Source organism: Malaclemys terrapin, chromosome 8, assembly GCF_027887155.1.
Source record: "Malaclemys terrapin pileata isolate rMalTer1 chromosome 8, rMalTer1.hap1, whole genome shotgun sequence".
Classification (NCBI taxonomy): Eukaryota; Metazoa; Chordata; order Testudines; family Emydidae; genus Malaclemys; species Malaclemys terrapin.
Window position 1 is genome coordinate 107,445,744 of NC_071512.1, and position 22,903 is coordinate 107,468,646.

Here is a 22,903-nt window from a genome sequence, read left to right on the forward strand (position 1 = left end):
TGTTCCTGTTGTTTTCTGGGTGGCTCTAGGTGGGCAGAGTTAAGGGTGTTTGGGTGATCCTGGGGATATGTGTGTGTGTGTGTGTGCATACTTTCAAATGGTTTGGGCTTTTAGTTAAGAGGAATCTTCATTTCCATGGTTTGTTTTTTAGAAAGCTACTTAGTTCTCTTAATGTTATTTGGCTAAAGAAGGTCCCTGGGAATATGACTACTAGCCTAAGAGAACCCAAACATTGATGGAACTCAAGAACAGTTTTGCTTTGTCCTGCCTTCACTCTATCGCTTCCATAATTTAGTCCACCCTACTTTCAGGTTGTGCTGTCTGTAATCAACACATGTGTGCTCCCTCTGGCCAGTCATCACCACCAAGAGTCCTGAGATTTTAGAGGCCATTCTGGGGGTTTGAGAAATTCAGAAACTTCAGTCTCAGGTCAAAAGCCCGAGGCTAGGCAGGAACGCTGAATGATGGCTGTAGAAAGAGTCACATGCAGGTGGTCAACTTGTCAGAACCGAAGGTCCTAGTTATCAACAATCTGGGACAACAAGGATGGCAGCAGGCAGGAGGAATTGTCTTTCAACAGAATGTTTCTCAAAGTTTCCATGACTCATTTGCGGATTTTTAGCTCCCTTAATATAAAAGATGCTGACAAATTTCCTAATTAACGTGAGCTTTAAAAAATATAGATTTACTCTTTGCATCAAACATTTTTGTAGCAAAACAGGGACAAAAATGAAAGAAGCACTAATGTTTGTTCAGTACCCTGATTAATGCTGTGGGTTATTAGGTGAGGTACAAGGAACTGCCTAACAGTTTATTGGCCCACCTGGTTACTTTGGAGTTGTTCTTTTATTGGTTAAAATTAGTCTTGGGTTAGAACAGTGGTTCCCAAACTGGGGTTCGGGAAATGTTACAGGGGGTTCTCAGGGAAAAAATTCCCTAATGGCGGAGAGCGCTCGTCTTAGGGACCCCGGGCAGCATGGGGCCAGCAGCTCGGAGCCCCTGGACTTCCAAGAGCTAAGCAGATCAAAGCAAGCATCTCTATCACACTCAGGAGATTTAAACTCCAAGACTCCTTATAAGAAATGGAAAGGGAGGTGGATATTTTTAGCTGTTTTTAAAATGAAATAGGCAGCTAGGATTGTTTTTAAAATTATGATGAAGAACAAGTTTAAGCTTTGTTGTAACGTGCGTTGTTTGCCTGGACTGCTCAAGACCTGAATGCTTGTGTAGGAGGAGCTCTTTGAGTTGGCTTCTTAAATACCTTCCTGCTGTTTCCCGTCTGATACTCCTTGATGAAACATAGGAGCCTTGTTTTATAACAGGCTTATTCAAAGTGATACAAGCTACGAAAGTGAGATCTTGGAAGAGTGTTGCCGTTTTCATAATGTAATAAAAATACTGTAATGATAAATAATAATAATAATAAATAGTGTGTAATAAGCATGTCACAAAAACAGATTTTATATTTCCAAGATCACTGTTTTTATCATTTATACTCCGGTAAAGGAGAAAAGCCCTGGAAATATTCATTTTTAGGAGGGGGTTTGCGAGACTTGACATATTAGTGAAAGGGGTTCACAGGTTGTTAAAGTTTGGGAACCACTAGGTTAAAGAAAAATGAATAGGGAGAGAGGTTGTTGAGAGACGTGGGGCAAAATATGTCTTATAGCAGAACGCAGCAGAAACCCCTCCCCCCCCCCCGATCATGCTGTTTAATTTTTGCTACTTTTTTTCCCTTCTGCATATAATCCACATTTGCTAGCTCCAAATTCTTAGCATGTCTCAGAAATTCCAGAGTTTTTTGCCCTGAATCAATAAGGAGATGGGAAAAAGGCTTGTAATTGCTTCTTCCATTGTGCTCGTTAAAACCACATTGTGGGAAATGGACCCAAACACTGTCTTTTAAGTGGTGTTGAGTCTGAGGCAGGTGGTATTAACTCAGGACTGCATTAACTCTTTTCAAATCTCTTTCCTATTTCCTTGAGGAAACATGCCTGGCGTGTCTATATGGCAAGGGCTGTTTGCCTGCCTCTTGCATTGACATTTTAATTTGGTCCATGATATAAATATCATTTCCCTAATCCTCCTTGCCCTGGCCTTGTTTTGTCTTTTTCTTCAAAGTGAGTTGACTTTTTTCTTTAAGGGAGAGTGGTGGGGGGAGGAGGGGATGGGAATGGTGGCTGCTGCTCTAGTTTAGAAAATTCAAAGCTGGGGGGAAAATCTCAGAGTAACTGTTGTTTCTTTCTTTGTATTCACATGGAAATTTTTAATCTCCATCAAAGGATCAGGAGAAAATAACATTGAGATTCAACAAGAGAGCTCCTGGCTTACATGGAATTTTTAAACGTTATTTGGCTTTATCCCTTAAACGATGAGAACCATGAACTATGTTACCTACAAGCTTCATCATTAACTTTTCTCTTTCTTCTTCCACCCTTCTATTTTTTTCCTCTTTCCCTTTTTCTTAGATCTTTATTATCCTGTGTAACATGCAAAGCTCATTTTGGTCGATGCTATAATATTCCGTAGGATTTGTTTAGTTGTGTATATGTAAACACTTTGAACTTTAACCAGAAGTTCTGATTTGAAATATTGCGCCATATTCTACTTTTGATGTGAATCTGGACTATCTGCAGCGAAGTCAATGGAATCACTCCGGTAACAGAGATCAGAATCTGACCCACTGCGTTACATAGCGCTACAAGAGCCAACATTATACTGCTAAAAAAGAAAGGGACAATGCTAGATAAGGAAAACACAAACAAGTTTCTGCTTTGTGGTTGTGAATCATAAACACTGTCTGCACCTATGGAAATAGCTGATTCTAAGTGAGACACCCCCCACTCCATCCCCACTTCCCAGTAACTAACGCATGGAGAAGGATGACAGATTTTACAGGTGGGTCCTGGCAACAACAGTAGATTTCACGCTTCCTCACAGATAAACTTTAAAAAAAAAAAAAGGGGGGGGGTGTATTAACATGAAAATTCTCATTAGTACTGTTTTATGGTGTTTAATGTTAAACATGGAAAATAAAAATGAATGACAGCCAGTAAATGGGACCGACACTTCTGTTACAAACTTCTCCAGCAAGTGAAAACTAGCACAGTGGAGCTGTGGGTGCTTCCATTCCTGCTGCGGGTCAAGCCAATGGCACCATCCTAGCACCTAGACTTAATGCATTTTCGGAGGGGCGGGGGGGAGAGAATACATCAAATGATGTGTTTAAATAGGCAATGTGGTTTGTGATTTTTTTGTTAACAATGTTAAGGAGTATTGTGACACAGGAAATCAAGGTTCTAACCAGTTTTGGTTAATAAAAATCACATCACACTTTTTATAGCAAACCCAGACTAAATTCCAGGTTAGCTGATCATATTCTGCCTCCTTAACTCCACCTTCTGCTTCAGCTGGATCCATTGTTCTTCACTTCCTTTTATAATGCTGCCATGTTCCATCCAAGAGGTGGCTGCATTTGGTGGCTTGAAGTGATTCGTGTGTGTGTGTGTGTGTGTGTGAGAGAGAGGGAGAGGGAGAGAATGTCTGGAAATGCACAGCACAATCGGGACACTCAAACAACCTTAACTCTGCTCTGTCATGGACTCCTCTAACTTCCTGTACAACTAAAACTCATGGAGATCTTGTGCAAAGGCTACTATTGAGTACTATTTGAGTACTATTTTGAGGAATTAATGATAATTTTTCTCCTTACTCTTCTTCATAACCAAAAGTTTCTCCTCTAGCAGAAACCTAAACTCTGTCCTATAGTGACACCATGCAAAAATCATACGATTATGATTAAGGCATTCTAGTGTGTGGGACCCTGATTAAATTAAAGTGATTTTTAAAGCCACATTGGATTCTCTCCCCCTGCCCATGGTGTCATCAGGGGGCAGAGTTAAGGTCATTTGGATGCTCTAACGATTCAGTTCCATACCTTAATGTGTTTGGATTTTTTAAAGTTTAACTTTCATGGTGCATTTCTTAGGTTTAGAATGCCTTGGTTTTGGGATCATTGCAACATCCTGGTATTATCGTTTAACCTAAGTTACTGATATTACTCTCAACTTTAACTCCATTTTAACGTAGTTTTGTTTGGACTTTTTTTTTTAAAGATTTCATACACAAACCACTCAAAATTCCACTTGTCTCCTGCACCTCCATATGTTCCCCTATCCACACACCACCAAATTTCCCCTGCCCATGCATCCCAGCTTCCCCCCTCTCCTTTCTACATCACCCTGCAAACACACATGAATACACCCTTGTTTCCCCCTTCCTCCTGGCCTGCCTGTTGCATAGCTTTTGAAGATATTTGGGATTAATAGTCATTTTTTGGCTGTTATTTTTCATAACTGAAAGTTTGAGTCATTCCGAATTGACCCCTTTCAAAAGAACCACCATCTCCCATTGTTCTCACTGGGATTGGAGCAACACTATTTTGTTCACTCTCTTTACACTTGATAGAGTACCAGCATTTCTAAGGCCTGGTCTACACTAGTCTGTTATTTCAGAATTAGCCAAGTTAATTCGGGAAAAAAAAGATTCCGTCCACACGACGAAACCGTTTTTTCGATTTAAAGGGCTCTTTAATCCGATTTCTGTCCTCCACCTCGGCAAGTTGAGTAGCACTTACATCGAGATCGCAATCCCGGGTTGACGGTATTGTGGATGCAATTCGACGTTATTGGCCTCCAGGAGCTATCCCAGAATGCTCCCTTGTGACCACTCTGGACAACACTCTCAACTCAACTAGCCAGGTGGGCAGGAAAAGCCCCGGGAACTTTTGAATTTCATTTCCTGTTTGGTCACCATCAGCACAGTCCACCATCACAGGCGACCATGCAGAGTCCACCATCACAGGAGATCACACAGTCGTGGATTCGCAGACGAGCTCCAGCATGGTCCAAACGGGAGGTACTGGATCTCATTGCATGTTGTGGAGACGAATCTGTAATGGCAGACCTACGTTCCAAAAAAAGGAACGCAAATACATACGCTAAAGTCTCCAGGGCCATGACGGAAAGAGGCTACTCCAGGGACACAGAGCAGTGTCGTACAAAAATCAAGGAGCTCAGGCAAGCGTACCAAAAAGCCAGGGAGGCGAACGGGCGCTCTGGGTCACAGCCCCATACATTCCGCTTCTACCGTGAGCTGCATGCAATTATGGGGGGGTGACGACACCACTACCCCACCACTGTTGTGGACACCTGCAAGGGAGGAGTTGCACGGAGCGAGGAGGAAGAGTCATTGGAGGACAAAGAGGAGAAGGACAGTGCACAGGCGGCAAGTGGGGAATCCATTTTCCCCCCTAGCCAGGAACTATTCTTAACGCTGGAGCCAATAGCCTCCCCCCACTCCCAAGGCGGGCTCCCGGACCATGACCCTGGAGAAGATACTTCTGGTGAGTGAGAGCCTGATCAGAACCACGGGGTAGGGGGAAACCCAGCCGTGCTGGGCTGTTCGCGTTTAGTTTAAAGGGCTTATTCCTGCTCAGAGCCTCATCAGAGCTACACGGTGGGGACGGGAGTGGTGGTGTTGTGTGAAGCGATCATCCCAGAGACCCCGCAGGCCCTCCTTTTATATGGCAAACCCACCAGGCATTGCTTGCTATGGGAAAAGGGGCCCAGCAGTTTGAAAGCATTGAAATGAATGTAGAAGAAGCAGAACCCTGCATGCCCCTAGGCTGCCTGCAAGCTGAATTCTGTTGCCCGGCCGTGTGTGTTGGCTTACTCACACCAAAGTGGCAGGCACTTCAGTATAAGAGGCAAAATGCTAACTTATACAGAAAGAGCATGTGCTGTGTACTATGCATTGCCTGTTTCACTGAGAAGGAGTGTCCCCTTTGTTCTCTGAAATGTATCTTTTAAAATACTACCCTCCCTTTTTCTCCTCCAACAGGTGCAAATGTTTCAACGCGGCCCCTATCTACTCCATTCCAGAGGCTGGTCCAAATTCGAAGGCAGAAAAAACGAACTCAGGACGACATGTTCGCCGAGCTCATGCAGTCCTCCCGCACTGATAGGGCCCAGCTGAATGCGTGGAGGCAGACAATTGCAGAGTCCCATAAAGCATTACAGGAACACGAAGAGAGGGAGGGACGCGCACAGTGAGAGCACGCAGGATGCTATAGTCAAGCTCATGGGGGAGCAAACTGACCTGCTCCGCTGTATGGTGGATCTAACGCGGGAAAGGCAGCAAGACCAAAGACTGCCACTGCAGCCCCTGTATAACCGCCTTCCCTCCTCCCCAAGTTCCATAGTCTCCTCACCCAGACGCCCAAGAACAGGAGGGGGGAGGCTACGGGGACCCACACACTCAACCCCAGAGGATTGCCCAAGCAGCAGAAAGCTGGCATATGCGAACTTTTGATTTGGTTTCTGGACTTGTCCTTCCCTTCTCCACCCCCCTAACCTAATACCCCTCCCTCCACCGGTCTACCTTCTTGATTTCTCTCAATGTGTTGTGCAACAAATAATAAAGAACAATTTTTAAACAATTTTGACTTTATTTCCTTTCATATATATATAGGGGGCCGGTAACTTCAAGAGAAATAAACACAACTGTCACACCATACCCTGGCCAGTCATGAAACTGGCTTTCAAAGCTTCTCTGATGCTCAGTGCACCCTGCTGCGCTCTTCTAATCGCCCTGTTGTCTGGCTGTGCGAAATTGGCCACCAGGCGAGTTGCCTTAACCTCCCACCCGCCATAAAGGTCTCCCCCTTACTTTCACAGATATTGTGGAGCACCCAACAAGCAGCAATTACAACTGGAATATTGGTTGTGCTGAGATCTAACCGAGTCAGTAAACTGCGCCAGCGCGCTTTCAAACATCCAAAAGCACATTCTACCACCATTCTGCACTTGCTCAGCCTATAGTTGAACTGCTCCTTACTACTGTCCAGGGTGCCTGTGTGAGGCTTCATGAGCCATGGCATTAAGGGGTAGGCTGGGTCCCCGAGGATAACTATAGGCCTTTCAACATCCCCAACAGTAATTTTCTGGTCTGGGAAGCAAGTCCCTTCCTGCAGCTTTTCAAACAGACTAGAGTTCCTGAAGATGCGCGCGTCATGCACCTTTCCCAGCCATCCCACGTTGATGTCGGTGAAACGTTCCTTGTGATCCACCAGTGCTTGCAGCACCATGGAAAAGTATCCCTTGTGGTTTACGTACTGGCCGCCCCGGTGTGCCGGGGCCAAGGTAGGGATATGCATTCTGTCTATCGCCCCGCCACAGTTAGGGAACCCCAGCGCATTAAAGCCATCCACAATGGTCTGCACATTATCCAAAGTCACTACCCTTGATAGCAGCTGGTCAATGATTGCGTTGGCTACTTGCAGCACAGCAGCCCCTACAGTAGATTTGCCCACTCCAAACTGATTCCCGACTGACTGGTAGCTGTCGGGCGTTCCAAGCTTCCACAGTGCTATGGCCACTCACTTCTCCACTGTGAGGGCTACTCTCATTTTGGTGTCTTTGCGCTTCAGGGCAGGGGACAGCAAGTCACAAAGTTCCATGAAAGTGGCCCTACGCATACGAAAGCTTCACAGCCACTGGGAATCATCCCAGACCTGCAACACTATGCGGTCCCACCAGTCTGTGCTTGTTTCCCGGGCCCAGAATCGGCGTTCCACGGCATGAACCTGGCCCAACACCACCATGATCTCCCAATCGCCACATGCCATGCTTCTAGGAACGTCTGTGTCCATGTCCTCATCAGTACAGTAATCGCACAGTTGTCGCTTCCTCGCCCAGTTTTGCAGGTACTGCACGTACTGCTGGATAATGCGCGAGGTATTTACAATGGTCAAAACTGTAGCGGAGATCTGAGCGGATTCCATGCTTGCCACGCTATGGCGCCTGCACAGGTAATTCTAGAAAAAGGGCGCAAAATGTAGGAGAGCTGTTCGATTCAAGATGGCCAATAAAAGGCGGTAAATGGTTGTCGTCTGTAGCTTTCACGGAGTCGGGAAGCTCGCTAGAGCTGCAAGAGCGGGAGAGCAGAGTTTGTGGCGGAAGCTGTGCGGCTCAGTTCACGATGGCCGAAAAACGGCGGGGAATTGTTGCCTTCTGTAGCTTCCATGGGAGCCCAGGACTGACAACATGGAAAAATTAGCTAGCAATGCAAGAGCAGGAGAGCAGAGTTTGCGGCAGAAGCTGTGCTGCTCAGTTCACGGTAGCCAAAAAAAGGTGGGAAATGGTTAGATAAAAGAGTAGATAGAAAGACGAGAGGACATGTGAGGTGGATTCATAGTGCCAGGAGACAGGCGGTGCACTGTACTGCACCGTCTGCTGGCAGTATGGCGTCTGCCGTAGCTTTCACCGAGGGAGGAGCGAGTGACGACACACACCCAGAAACACCCACGAGAATGTTTTTGCCTCATCATGCACTGGGAGCTTAACCCAGAATTCCAATAGGTGGCGGGAACTGTGGGATAGCTTCCCACAGTGCATCGTTCCGACATTCAGTGCTAGACTTGGTACTGTGGACGCACTCCGCCAAATTCACGCGCTTTAGTGGGGACACACAACACCAAATGTATAAAATTGCTTCCGAAAATTCGAATAGAATAAGTTCAAATTAATTTTGTACCCTAACACTTGGGCAGCTATATTGAAATCCTACTTTTTGCCGAGATGAAAGCAGACAGATATGAACATTTAAAAATAAAATCGTAGGGAATGGAAGATGAAAATGGCTTGTTACTTTAATTACAATTTATGAAAGTCCATTTGTTTTAGCAAATGTTTCTTAAAAGCAGGTACATCTGCTTCTTATCCCCCATTTTTTTCTGTTGGGTGTTAGAACACAGTCATCCAGCCATGGCTCTTGACAGGCTTTTTCCCTTAACTTTGCATTACCCCTCACTTCTTCACTCTGGAAATAGTAGAGGTTTCCTTATGTCATTTTCATCGTGTGTTTCGGCCTTCCTTGGGGTTTGAGTCAGGGCGGTACTGATACAGACGCATGGTGATAGAATAGGAGAGACTCCTTTTCCCAGATTTAACAAGCTTATCCTTTCTTCTCTGACTCTTTACATAGGCTCTTGTAACTGCTCTTTAGGATTTTATTATTACAAGAATATTTTTTATAGCGCTGGGCCAGAAACCCTTTCTTCTTTAATTTTCCTGAATCTATGTGCAGGCCAGTTGGCCTCCTCCCAAATTCTTGTTAATTTTTTCCCCTGATTAAGGTTTTTCAGACCTAATCCTTCTGTCTCTCATTCCTCACCTTCATTCTTGCCTCACCCAGATGTTTGTTTGCCACCTTTCAGACTCTCAAAAAATGTTCTTACATGGTCACTTTGAGTAGCCACATTTGCAAAACATGTCAAGAGAAATTTCCAAATCTTGATTACCAAATGCCTCTCTGCTAATATTTTAAGACCTTCCAAAAGCAGGTTCCCTGTAACAGTTCCATTAAATCCTGTTTAAGCAGTGTGAGAGTGAGATATTCGATAGGTGACCGGAGTTAGGCCCACCTTGTAAGTGAGGAATATGGATAGCATTTCAGAGAATGCTGGGAAGACTGTAAAAGTATGGCCAGGAAAGAATAAAACATCCAAAGTAGGGCAAAACTTTCTTTCCCCATTTCCACCTCTTTCGCGTCCTACTCTGTTGTGTTGTTCTCTGCTTCAGACTGTTTAAGACTGTGCCAAATACTCAGATATTTTATAGGTAATGGATCCCATAAATGCCCTGGCCAACCTCTGAGGGAAAAACATGATTGTCGGTTTTGGACAGAGTAGAAAACCCAAGCAGGAAATCGTTGCTGAATGGCACAGCTGAAGGCAAACATTTTAAGCTAGTAAACTGCCCATCTGCATACCCACACGTATGTCAGAATGCAGGACTAGGAGACCATGGCACAGAGAGTCTGTAAATGGTTAGCGGTGAGAGATTTTGTGATTAAAGAACGAAGAGTTTTGCTTCATTAGTTCCTGAAATATGGCTACCTCAAGATGATATATAATTATGTTGTTTAAGGACAGATTGCCGGATAGAGCACATGGGCTCTTGCTCAGGACAGAAGTGAGACGATCAAAGGGTTAGATTTGGGATGGTTCAGATGGTTCCATATGCAAAACCTAAAAAATTACAGGGCAGGATATATAACATAAACATTGCCTTCCAACCTCTGTTGTCAGTGTGCCAGGATAGGGCTTCGTTCTGGTCGTTGTGGTAGGTCTGATGATCTAATCTGAACTTGCCCAGGGAAGCTACAGATGGAGAAGTCCTTTTTGGTTCCCAAACCCGTTCCAGTGTCACACATTGCAGAGGATACTGGTGCGGGATTGTTCTGTGCTGCATATTTTTCAGGACTTCCACCACTTGAGAGTCTGTTCTGATGTCTAATAGATCTCACTGCCCAGAAAGCATTTTCCTAATATTCAACCTAAATAATTCCTCCTTTAATTGAATCCATAGTTAACTCCTAGTTCTGCCCTGGGTACCCACTTTCTTTCTCTGATGTCTGCACCCTTCTGCTGATTATGGATATCCCCTGCTATCATTTAACCAAGCTATACATATTTGTTTCTTTTAACCTTTCCTCATACGTTACAGAAGTTATACAATCCCCTTTGTATAGGTCAAGTTGGATTAGTTTGCTGAATGGCTTTCCCAGCCTTTAAATAATTAACAGGCCAGCAACAAAATGCATATTGTTCAAGTAATGAAGCAATAACAATAAAACTGGTTTCAGACCCAATGTAAGGAAGTTATAGGCCACAGGCTGCTATTCCTCACATAGTACATCAATGATTCCATGTGTGTTATTTTCAGACACTTTTTATTGCAACTTCAAATGATCTTCCAAATTTAACTCTCCAATAAAATAGTAGCCTTCCAAGCTCATGTGTAATAGGCACGGCATTGGCCTTCCTGGGAGTGGGGGGGACGCAGGCTTTATTTGTTGTATAAAAGCAAAGGAGTAGTCCAGTGGAGGGCACTAGCCTAGGACTTTGGAGACCTGGCTGTACTCCTGGTCTGCCACTTACTGCCTGTATCCCTTTGGGCAAGTCACTTCATCTCTTTCTACCTCAGTCCCCATCTGTACAATAGGGATAACAGCCCTGGCTGGCCTCAGAGGGGATGAGGTTTTGAGGGTAAATACAACAAAAGATTGTGAGGTGCTGAGTTTCTTTGATACTGGGGCCAGATAAGTACATAAGACAAAAAGAGCAGATGCCCAGTAAAGTCAGTGGGACCCCGTCCATTGACTTCCGTGGCTGTTGGATTGAGGCCCTTAAAGAATATGACACCTCATTCCTGAACTTGTTAAGATATGTGCTAAACTTCCTTTGGTTAAAGAAATAAGTCTGAAAATGTTCTTTGGGTTTTCAGATGTGCAATGGAACAGGACACCGTTATGGCTTGTGATTCATTGTTTTCATTTAAGGATTGAGTATTTCAAATATTCTTGAATGTTTCACTGTTCAACAAGTAGTTTCTTTATTGGTTTTCCCTGAGAAGGGCGTTGCAGCAGACGCTGGATTCTCTTATTTTCCTGGCCCCACTTTGTGTTGTCGTTTGCAGCCATGCACAGTGGGTTCCAAGCATCACCATTGTGATCCAGTAGTGTTTCACACTCCCTTTGCAGACCTGAGGGACTCAAGTTAGAGAAACGAGGAATTTGCTGGGAAGGTCAGAAGGTTGTTTTGATTCCCCATCTCGCAAAGAAAGTTGAGTGAAGTCCCTTCTAGATTCATATATAGTAAGAAAGCACACGTTTAATGGAAGCTGTCTGGGTACCAGATGCTCTTGAGCATCTGGCATTTTTATTTCTGCTAAATAAACAACTTGCAAAATGTCTGGTAGATCTTCTGTGAAGAAATCAAATGGATGGCAGCACTTAATGTTCATTGATTTCATTTGTGGACATTGTTTTTTCCTAGGTCGTTAACATCTATCCGAAGTGAATTGATTCCATATCTAGTTAGGAAACAGTTTTCCTCTCCTACATCATTACGACAAGGACAGGACAACAAAGAGCAGGATCAAAAGAAGGATCAAAAGTCATTAGGTGAGTGCAAGAATCACCCGGTTTAATGAAGATCTTGAATCATTTATGCTGCAGTTGAGCTACTGGATAGACTCCAGAGTTTGTCTACATCAGTAGGTCCTTTTCTTTTTTATGTATTCAACATGCTTATTATGGTAATGCTTAAGGATCAGGCAAGAGTGAAGCAGCACTGTGCGAACCACTGCACTAACACAAAGTGGTAGACGGTCCCTGCCCCGTAGAGCTTACAGTCTAAACAGACGAGACAGGTGCAGGCTTAGGGAAGAGGTGGAACATACAAGCAGGGTGAATAGTGTGATGGTGGTAAATGTCATGTTAGTTCCATTCTTCTGGGGAGAGGGATTAGGGGTTACTTAAGAGGGGATAAGCTAAATGGAAAGAAAATGGAAGGGCATAATTTGTTGGGGAAAAGTCAACATGGTTTTTGTAAAGGGAAATCATGCCTCACCAATCTACTAGAATTCTTTGAGGAGGTCAACAAGCATGTGGACAGGGGAGATATAGTGTACTTAGATTTTCAGAAAGCCTTTGACAAAGTCACTCACAAAAGGCTCTTAAGCAAAGTAAGCTGTCATGGGATAAGAGAGAAGGTCCTCACATGGATTGGTAACTGGTTAAAAGATAGGAAACAAAGGGTAAGAATAAATGGTCAGTTTACAGAATGGAGAGAGGTAAATAGTGGTGTCCCCCAGAGACCGGTATTGGGACCAGTGCTATTCAACATATTCATAAATGATCTGGAAAAGGGGGTCAACAGTGAGGTAGCAAAATTTGCAGATGATACAAAACTACTCAAGATAGTTAAGTCCAAAGCAGACTGCAAAGTGTTATAAAAAGCTCTCACAAAACTGGATCACTGGGCAACAAAATGGCAGATGAAATTCAATGTTGATAAATGCAAAGTAATGCACTTTGGAAAACATAATCCCAACTATATGTATAAAATGATGTGGTCTAAATTAGCTGTTGCCATTCAAGAAAGAGATCTTGGGAGTCATCGTGGATAGTTCTCTGAAAACATCCACTCAGTGTGCAACGGCAGTTAAAAAAGCGAACAGAATGTTGGGAATCATTAAGAAAGGGATAGATAATAAGACAGAAAAGATCATATTGCCTCTATATAAATCCATGGTACGCCCACATTTTGAATACTGTGTGCTGATGTGGTCACCCCATCTCAAAAAAGATATATTGGAATTGGAAAAGGTTCAGAAAAGGGCAACAAAAATGATTAGGGGTATGGAACGGCTGCCATATAAGGAGAGATTAATAAGACCTGGGACTTTTTAGCTTGGAAAAGAGAGGACTAAGGGGGGATCTGATAGAGGTCTATAAAATCATGATGGGTGTGGAGAAAGTAAACCAGGAAGTGTTATTTACGCCTTCGCATAGCACAAGAACTAGGGGTCACCAAATGAAATTAATGGGCAGCAGGTTTAAAACAAACAAAAGGAAGTATTTTTTCACACAACACACAGTCAACCTGTGGAACTCTACCAGAGGATGTTGTGAAGGACAAGACAGGGTTCAAAAAAGAACTAGGTACATTGATGGAGGATAGATACATCAATGGCTATTAGCTAGGATGGGCAGAGATGGTGTCTCTAGCCTCTGTTTGCCAGAAGCTGGGAATGAGCGACAGGGGATGGATCACTTGATGATTCCCTGTTCTGTTCACTCCCTCTGGGGCACCTGGCATTGGCCACTGTCGGAAGACAGGAGACTGGGCTAGATGGACCTTTGGTCTGACCCAGTATGGCCGTTCTTATGGTCTTTGGCAGGGGGAAAGGGAGAAGAGGATAAGAGGGGCAGGTGTGCACTGAAGCAGAGGTCAAGAGTGGGAGAGTTGACAAAAAACAGCCAATTAGCCCAGGGCAAAGTCCAGTCAAAGCTATAGAAAGTTCTCTGAATGGCCAAAGGTCCCTGGTTTGGCTGCTTCCGCCCCTTCTGGCTGGGGTCTCTGGCTGGCTCGTCTCCGCAGTTTTCTCCCAAGCCCACATGACAGTAAAGATTGTAGTAGGCTATTTTAATCTGTACATTTCCGGATAGTACTGGGGTAAAATGCTGCACCCTGTCCCGTCAGTCACCTCAGTCCCCAACCCAAAAAGCCATACTCAGTGTGGGGTGAGAGGCAGTGCTGCCTCTGTTCTCATGAGCACGTTTTCTTACGCTCCCTCCACGGCCCCAGAGCTAGGCTGCTATCCAACCAACACTTAGCTGTGTCCTGCTGGCTTATTCCAGGTGAACAGCTTGGCGCTTGTCGTGGTGGGGCCTGTAGAACCGACGCAAGCAGTGGGCTGGGAAATATGACCTCTGGGATTTAGAATGTAAAGGCAGGGGTAGGATTATTTTCTTGCTTTGTTTTGTTGGGCAAGAGGAGATGTAGGCAAACGCTCCTGGTCATAGGTGGGGCTAGCATGTAGCGGAGTGGCCTACAGAGCTCTGTCTCTAACCCGTCATTGCAAAGTCAAACATATTACGACTGGCTAATGTCATTTCAAGCGACCTAAAAAACCAAAATTATTCCCTGTTTTGTTTGCTCGCTGTTTTTAAAGACCTAGAACCCCAAGATTTCTTGGTGTGCTTTCTGGATTTCCCCTTGTTCAGGGGTTGGAAAATCAAATTTCCTTGGGCATCGCAGGGGAGTTTCTGAGATGCAGGCTTCTTCCCCGCTGGGACAGGAGGATGCATTATGGGGTTTATCCTGATCTCCCTTATGTTGGTGTAAATCAGGAGTAACTCCATTGTAATCAGTGAGTCAACCAGATTCTGGCTCTGTGTTTTTCTTCCTGTGCCACAGTGCAAATCAATGTAATTGTGAAAAGATGGCCAGTGGGTAGGGCACTAGACTGGGATTTGAGCCCTGGCTTCTGTTCCGGGTCAGCCACAGACTTTCTGGATGACCATAGGCAAGTCACTTAACCTACCCTGGGCCCCAGTTCCTCAGCTGTAACATGGAGATGGTCACACTTCCCTACTGCACAGGAGAAAATCCTTAATGATTGTAAAGTACTCAGGTGATGGCCCTGGACAGGTTTCCCCTCCCCAAGGATATTTTAAAACTGCTGGGTCTAGAACCCTTCTGTGGAGAGAGTTGCTATCTCTGTGAAGCCTGTCTCACATTGCATGTGTATGTTCTGCAGACATCTACAGTTACATGAAGGGTGATAGCTTGCTGGAATTTGCTCCTGATAAATCATGTTGGAATGGTCACAGCATAGATCTGAATGAAGCCTTGCACGGAGGAAGAGTGCGTTGCTACGTCCATATCATGAAAGAGGGGCTCTGCTACCGAGTGAACACTCTTGGGTTATACATTGAAGCAAACAGACAGGTAAGGAAAATATAAAAATTGTGTATTGGACTTGTGTGTGTGTGTGTGTGTGTGCACGCGAGTGTGAGTGTGCGCGAGTGTGAGTGTAATGTTATCTGTAGGGATAGCTTCATCAGCGACACCCCTCCTTTTAGTGAGGATTGCACGGGGACTGCTTCCAGTATCCAGCTGCTGACCGAGCACATCACCCCTTTTAGCAGCATAGGGCAACGCAGCATGGTCAGCTGCAGAGGGTATGCGACTTGGGGTTTAGTCCCAGTTGTACCTCTGACTCGCTGGGCAACCTCGGGCAAGTCATGTAAACCTTCTGCCCCTCACTTCCCCTCATTGTAAGCTGGGGATGATGATACCCACCCCTGAGAGCTACGGATGAAAACAAATGTGATTGTTATTGGGGGGCGCAGATAGCAACCCGCATATTTAGGCTGCCTAATAGCTTCCATTCTAAATGTACCATTGCTTGAGCAGGTTTCTGTCCAGGGTAAATAATGTAACGCAGGGCACTCCAGCTGACAGAGAAGATAACATCGATCAGTCACAATTCCAGTTCACACTTACCCTGATATAGAGCCTCATTAAATATGGGACCAAAGGGAAGGGTTAAAGAGAGAGTGGCGTTAGTAGCAGGTGTTCATGACCTGAGGAGTAAAAGCTTTAACCCCCTTAGGATGTCATTTTTTTGCCAAACCGTACACATCCTCACTTCCCCTATCAAGTGATGGGGTGTGTGCAGGGCCGGCTCTGGCTTTCTGGCCGCCCCAAGCAAAACAAAAAACAAAAAAACGCGGCGGCCAGAACAGCAAAGCAAAAAAAAAAAAAACCCTGGGGCGTGGCCGGAGCCAGGGTGCAGGGGGACTCCCTGACCTGCAGATGTGCCCTGGCTAGCGGGGGGAGGAGCCATTCCCCCTGCCGGGAGGGCTCCACACCGCTCCGGTCGGCTAGGAGGGAAGGACGTGGGCTGCCCTGCCGGGCTTGCTGCAGGACGCTCCTGTCCTCCATGCCACTGCCCCCTACAGGGCGGCCGGAGCGGAACAACAACCGTGCCGCCCTAGGACTGGGCAGAATGCCGCCTCCTACAAGCTGCCGCCCCAAGCACCAGCTTGCTCGTCTGGTGTCTGGAGCTGGCCTTGGGTGTGTGCAATCAGGACTGGCCGATTTCTTTGGCGTTTGGGGAGGCTGGCGAGGACTGGAGGGATGCTGCAGGGGAGGAACCAGGGACTGTGGTTGGGAGATGAAGGGGCTGGATTGGTATTCCTGGGGGTGGCCAGTCCTGTCTCTGCCTCCTGGTTCCAGTTGTGGTATCTCATTGGAATGGATGGGTGAATGAATGCCAACCATAGCTGGGGGCAGGGCAGAACTGGTACGAACCCAGGAGTTGTGGACTTAAAGGCTCTGCATGCGCTGGGTGGGGAGGAGCTGTTTTGGTGCCCGTAGTCGAGCACACGGAAGGTAGAAAGGGCACAGTGCTGCTGACAGAGGGCAGCGAGCGAGTTCTGTTATAAGCCCAGGACAAGTGGGTTGGAAGGGTTAAGGGAGAGCACCACTTGCTAGTGGAAGTGAGCATGTGCATTTGGCAGCAGCCGCTTGAGTGAAAAGTTATTGAGTTGAGCCAGTCAGGCTCCATGTGGTTTGGGGTTTTTTTAACCTAAATATTCTACATTTTGGTCAGTGCTGGAAATGCATTTGCTCCTGGGTGGTACGTAAAGTTAGTGCTTTGAATTCACTTTGGGACCTGCAATGTTGCAGAAGATTTTCCTTGAATTTTTAACTTTCCAGAATGGTAAGGTTCCTAAGGAACCTCTGCGGGAGCCCTGGAAAAGGAGCTCTTGTCCTCAGTCTTGCTGCATTTTGTTTCTCTTACCACTGCTGGTAAAAGATGCACCCTTCATTTTATCTGTGGTTTTCACCTCTATTCTGTTGTTCTGCTCTGAGGACCCTTTGAGTCTCCGTTGCTCCCCTCTTGGGCTTTGTAGACCGTTCTGATGCCTTCTCTCTAAGGCTGCTACTGGCAGCTCAAAGCCAGCCGTGTGTTAAGAAGGCAGGAGTCTGGCTACTGCACTGTGCTGCTACTGCCAGAAGAGGAGCAGGGTTCTAAGCCATTGCCCTCCTGGGGAGGAGACACTGAACCTGAATTGTTTCACTTCCAGCTGGGTTGCTGGATGCCTGAAGCCAATGTGTGGGCAGTGGGTTCAAGGGGGAGTTACCTTCAATAGCAGGAAATAGTTTCCGTCTAAGATGAATTAAAAGCAAAACATTAAACTTTCCCTTGACCCAGACACTCCCTCTAACTCCGGCCCCATCACTAGCCTTCCCTTTCAGAGCAAAAATGCTTGCGCTAGTAGCCTTCTCTAATCATTCTGGTCACCTCCCGTGCTGTGCTACCCTTGACTGATTTCGATCTGGGTTTCGCCCTGGCCACAGATGAGAAATCATTCTTCATCTCTGTAACCACCTCCTCCTTTCTGCTGATCAAGGCTGCCTCTCCCTCCTCATCTCCCAGACCTCAGAACAGCCTTTGACACAATGGACTGTTCCAGGCTACTTCCTAGCTGTTCATTTCTCTCTGGGATCCCGTCTGTCATGGCTGCACTACCGTGTCTCGAGCTCTGACAGCATCCCTGGGCTGAGGCAGCACCACTGGGGTAAAATTGGCCTTGTTGGGATGGCTCAGTGAGCTGTTGCTTTTCAATAGTGGCTGCGTCTTATGCATCAGGATCTCACCTTTCATCCTTCAAACAGCTCCGTCTCTAGCTCTGCCGGGGGCAGAGACAACCCTCAAGATGTGAAGAGTGACAGATGCAGCAGTGTCTGCCTCTCTCTGAGAGGGGTGAACTTAGCCATTCGTCTCATTGCGGGGTCCACGCTGAACCCTTATGACGGTTTAAAAGCCAGCGTTGTGAACTCTTTCTCTGGTGATCAGAGCATGTCAGAAGGGAGAGGGCTGATCATCTCTGCATAATCCACTGCGAATTGTGAGACCACGGGTTATTTTCTTTTATCTGATCCCTACACCTCCCACCTGATGGAATCTCCTGAGGTTCAGTCCTCTGCCTTCGGCTTTTCTTTACCGACCATCTCCCTTTTGGTGATCGTACTTCTACTTTTACCTTCACTGCCACACTTGAGGTGATACTTGATTGTCCGCACAAAGGTGCTACTCACACTCCTCTGTCTGTCTTAACCGAATGTGGCTTTCTCTCAGCTCCACTCACCCGAATATCTTGAAAGAAGCCTGAGTATCCTGAAACACAGCCCCATGACCGCTCTCTTCTCAACATGGCCCTTTCATTGTCCATGACTGTGGCATCATTCCCAACCCTGAACTGTTCTCCTCCTGCATCTCGCATGTCAATCTGCCCCTGGCCACCTCTGCAGCATTGCCTGTGTGCCCCACTGCCCCGCCGCTGCAGTCCTCCGCCACACTGTCATCTCCTGTGCCCACCTGCTCCAGGCTGACTCCAGCGGGTACAGAATGCCCTAGCCTGCCTTCCCTCCTGCACAAAGAGGAAGGTGGGATTATCCCATCCTCCTTTAACACTAGCTCCCCACTCATTTCAGGAGCCAGTTCAAAATGACTCTCCATGGATTTGTCCCTGGCTACTTCCTGGACCTTGTCTCTCTCTATTACTTTCTCTGCTATGTCTGCATCTCTAGAACTCGCGTTTTCCTCTGCCGCTTCTGCTCTCTGGAACAGACACCTCATCACCTTTGTGTTTTCCCCTCACACATCTGAAATAGTTCTTCTCCCTTGCCTGTGCTTCAGCTAGCTCCCTTCTACTAAATGCTTTCACTTAGTCATCCTAGGATGGCAGAGTACTCGGTTGTGTAATGTGTCCTGTATAGGTCTGTGTTGTATTAAAGCATGCTGAGTTACGTTCTGTCCGAACTCAAATACTGCGTGTCCTTCGAGTTCTGTGGGAGCCTGGCAGCTTGCTGCTGATTCTTGACTAGAGCAGGGTGTGCAAAGAAGAGACCTACTACTAGACTGGACTGGTACAGTGCCGGCTCTCTTCTCCTATGGAGTGAAGAGGGTAACTACCAGGCATCTGTTGCAAGCATAAACCACAGGTGATAAAATGATGTCTTCTGTAAATGAGCATGTTTACACTATATACCGAAGTGCCGTGAAACATAAGCCTGCTTGGATTTGTCCATGTAATATACTGATGTGTCATTAGCTTGTTCACCTGTGACTTGGGATCTCCTCTTCCAGGTTCCTAAGCTGTTATCTACTCTTCTGTGTCCAGAAGAACCATTGGTTCATGTGTCCGCTCAAGTCATGGACAGAGGCCTGGTGAGTGACTGTTCCTGCAGAATGTTTGAGGGGAGGTGGAACTATCTGCTAGGCCTTAATTTCAAGAGCTGCCTCTTGTAATTCAACTTCTGTCTCAAAAATGTAGCCGAGGTTCTAAAGCACTGAGCTGAGATATGACTGAACGCAAAATAAAATGTCCCGAATGTGTATTCTCTTCAGCTGCGTATTCTAAATACTACTGAGTCAAACCAAGTAATGGAAAACAACCCAAAACACCCACGTGTCCTTGTCCATCAGTTCCTGCCCTTCAGTCTTTATTCATTAAAAACATGTTTTACTGTTTGTACTCTACTGTTTGATACTATACAAATTTTACCCAAAACCACTGCAGCGTCTTGTCCCCCAGCAGGCTGATGTGAGGTTTGGCAGATGATGATAGACAATCCGTTGGCTTTCCAAAGGCCAGCAAGCTTAGCGGGGTTTAATATTTTAGTGCTGGCTCTTAGCTAAAGTATTTTTGCTGAATCCCAGCCCTAAACCCCTAAGCTTTGGGCCCACTTTGGTGAGCTCTGAACTCACACAAATAGTCCCACTGACTTAAATAGGACTACTCACATAGGTCCTTGCCTTCATGTCTAAGACTTACACAGCTCTGTATACTGAAGTCATGTTTTTTGATAGAGATCCTATATGAAGAACATTGACTTTGGGGATAACTTAATATACAGCCATGGTGGTTTGACTAAGTTTCCACTCTGTTCCCCTCTAGGTTGGATCTGACAGCATCATTGGTTCATCCACACAGGTTGGAGAGAAGACATCCATTAAACACTCCATCATCGGCTCCACATGCACCATAAAAGACAGAGTTAAAATAACTAACTGCATCATCATGAACTCTGTCACCATTGAGGAAGGGTATGTTACTTCTCTGTATCTCCCTGTCCTAAGCTGTTTGTTTCCCTCTCGTAGAAAGGCACTGGGCTGCTGGCTGGCCTGGCAATGGCAATTGGTCTCAGGAAGAAGCTAGTTTCTCATCTCTTGTGGGATGTAAGAATGAATCAGAAATAAGTTTTGTGTAGTATCAGTAGGACGCTAATAACAAGGGAGAGAGTTAACTAGAGGGGTCCAGATGGGGAGGATTAATTCCATCCCATCCTTCTGGAGAGCCTGTCATCTGCACAACTTATTTTAAGTCATATAGATGGAATGGATTCACTCGTCTGTATGAGGTTGGGTCGAATCCTTCCAGTACTGAAGGCTTATTTTAATGGCTTAGACTTTAAGATTTTTGGTATAAATATCTGCATACTCCTATAAAGCTGCTGATTTTAAAAAATTCCACATTTACCAATAAACATCTTCCTACGGGCTTGGTATTTTGAGAGCCTCCACTGGCATTCTCTTAGGTCTTTTCATTGTCATCTTGAATCTTTACATTAGCATTACGGTTGCTGGAAAACAGGGCAAATAAATAAGCTTTCCCAAAAGGAAATCTGTCATCCGGTAGAGGTTCTTTGTGTAGGAGACCCTAGCTAATGAAGAGGTATCCACACAAACAGTCACCACTGATACTTGGATGTTTAAAAATGAGACCTCCTCTGTCTTGACACCATTAAAATTCTAGCTGGTCACTATGGCAGGATAGAAGCAGACTCGTTAACTCGTTAGCCTCATTAATTTGTTAGCCTGGCATGCTGGAAGGGCTTGCAAACTGTAAAAGATTAAACCAATACAAATGAACAGTTTTGAAGCTAGTTGATCTTTCATCCTGCCTCAGTGCTTCCCAAACCTGGAAAATCAGTCATTACTTGCAACGTCCTCTTCATGAGAGGATCTGCTTCGCAGATCGGAAGAAGAATCAGCCCAGTCATCAAATGATTCCCAGACTTATCTTCCACAGATTCCCCCTGCCCCCCAATACACACACGTTCTGGGGCTCCTGTTCTCTCATGAGGGTCTTTGAGAAGTGACCTAGGTGCATGTAAACATTGATTTGTATGATGTGTGTTATATATTCAGGGAGGCGCTCGCTCTGCTCCTAGTGTCCAAGGTAGATGATATTTATCCCACTTGTTTGTGTTGTGCTACTGAAACATCCCTTGACTCTTCAGTGAGGGGAAAATGACTAACCAGTTGCTGCCTGAAAGTTCCCCCCTCCTCTTACAAGCCGGCTTCCTATGGGTGTCAGTGGAAAAGAAACTGCTCATTAGAGTCTATACAGGCCTTTATTAATTCCCTGCTCCTTCATGCCATGAGGTTTGCTGAGGGTCCTTGTGGGAGAAGTCAAACCCTTAAAAAATGCCAAGTTGGCTCTCACGGTCACATGCTTGAAAACAAAAAACCAAAGGATGTTGGGTCTGTGGAGAATACTACTGTTACAGAGCTAAATTACAGGTAAGCAAGTATGGTACATCACTGCCAGGCATTTAGTCTTTAATAGAAATACACAGTCATTTCAAGCACATCATAAATCAGAATTCCTTGGTGTGTAGATAATAGCTGGTCTCCAGTTCACTTGTAAATGGCTCCAGTATGGCAGTCTCACAGAATTCGCCGTCCTCTAAGTACCAGGAAATACTCTGATTTGACAACGAGCTACACTGTTGTCTTGATTAATCGATTGGTACCGCAGGCATTCTGGCAGGGTTTTGCATGCGAGGTAAGCCGCTCTACAGTGAAATCACAAAGGGGGCTAAATGTATATATAGGTAGCTAACAAAATCCGCATGTGTTCCTCTGCATTGAATATACAGCAATGTTCTGTTCTAAACCCTCAATAGGGATTGTTATCAGAATAATCATTATTCAGAATGTGCCTTTCAGTATGTTCAAATATTGATTTGAAAGCAAAAGACCATTGTGGGCACACTGGTTTTGTTTTCTGACTAACCTCCTCCTCCTAGCCATTATTGTAACAAAGCCAGTGAGCCGCTCTCAGCAATCAGTCATGCTCCAAAACGTAGCAACAGCCTTGATAGTTCCAAAAGTCCATCAACCCAACCGCTTTGTTGCTGTTGACACACCAGAAGAGTCTCAGTGCCTGTTCTCTGTGTGGAATGTACATTATACACTATAAAGGTTTGTTTCAAAGTGCAACATGGTTCATATTGTATGTGATAAGCTTGTGTAAATATTGTGCCGATACCTTATTCCTGTCTCACATTATGTAAATCTCTTGGGTTTGCTGGTGTGGGAAGCCTCTGGTGAACATCTAGGAAGGTCTGGAAATGTATCTGGAACCTGAGGTTTGGTAAGAGGAACCTTACTCATAACTTAATGAAAAG

General features: G+C 45.5%; 1 protein-coding gene across 3 annotated transcripts in view; it reads left to right on the forward strand.

Annotated features, from left to right (window-relative positions):
• The window catches only part of EIF2B3 (eukaryotic translation initiation factor 2B subunit gamma), a 145,794-nt gene that overhangs the window by 97,432 nt on the left and 25,459 nt on the right, over positions 1-22,903 (forward strand). For all 3 annotated transcript variants that reach the window (XM_054037777.1, XM_054037778.1, XM_054037776.1), the window contains exons 7-10: positions 11,900-12,027; positions 15,171-15,361; positions 19,575-19,655; positions 20,386-20,534. In XM_054037777.1, coding sequence (XP_053893752.1) covers positions 11,900-12,027; positions 15,171-15,361; positions 19,575-19,655; positions 20,386-20,534 — 549 coding nt within the window. The remainder of the gene's footprint in view (positions 1-11,899; positions 12,028-15,170; positions 15,362-19,574; positions 19,656-20,385; positions 20,535-22,903) is intronic.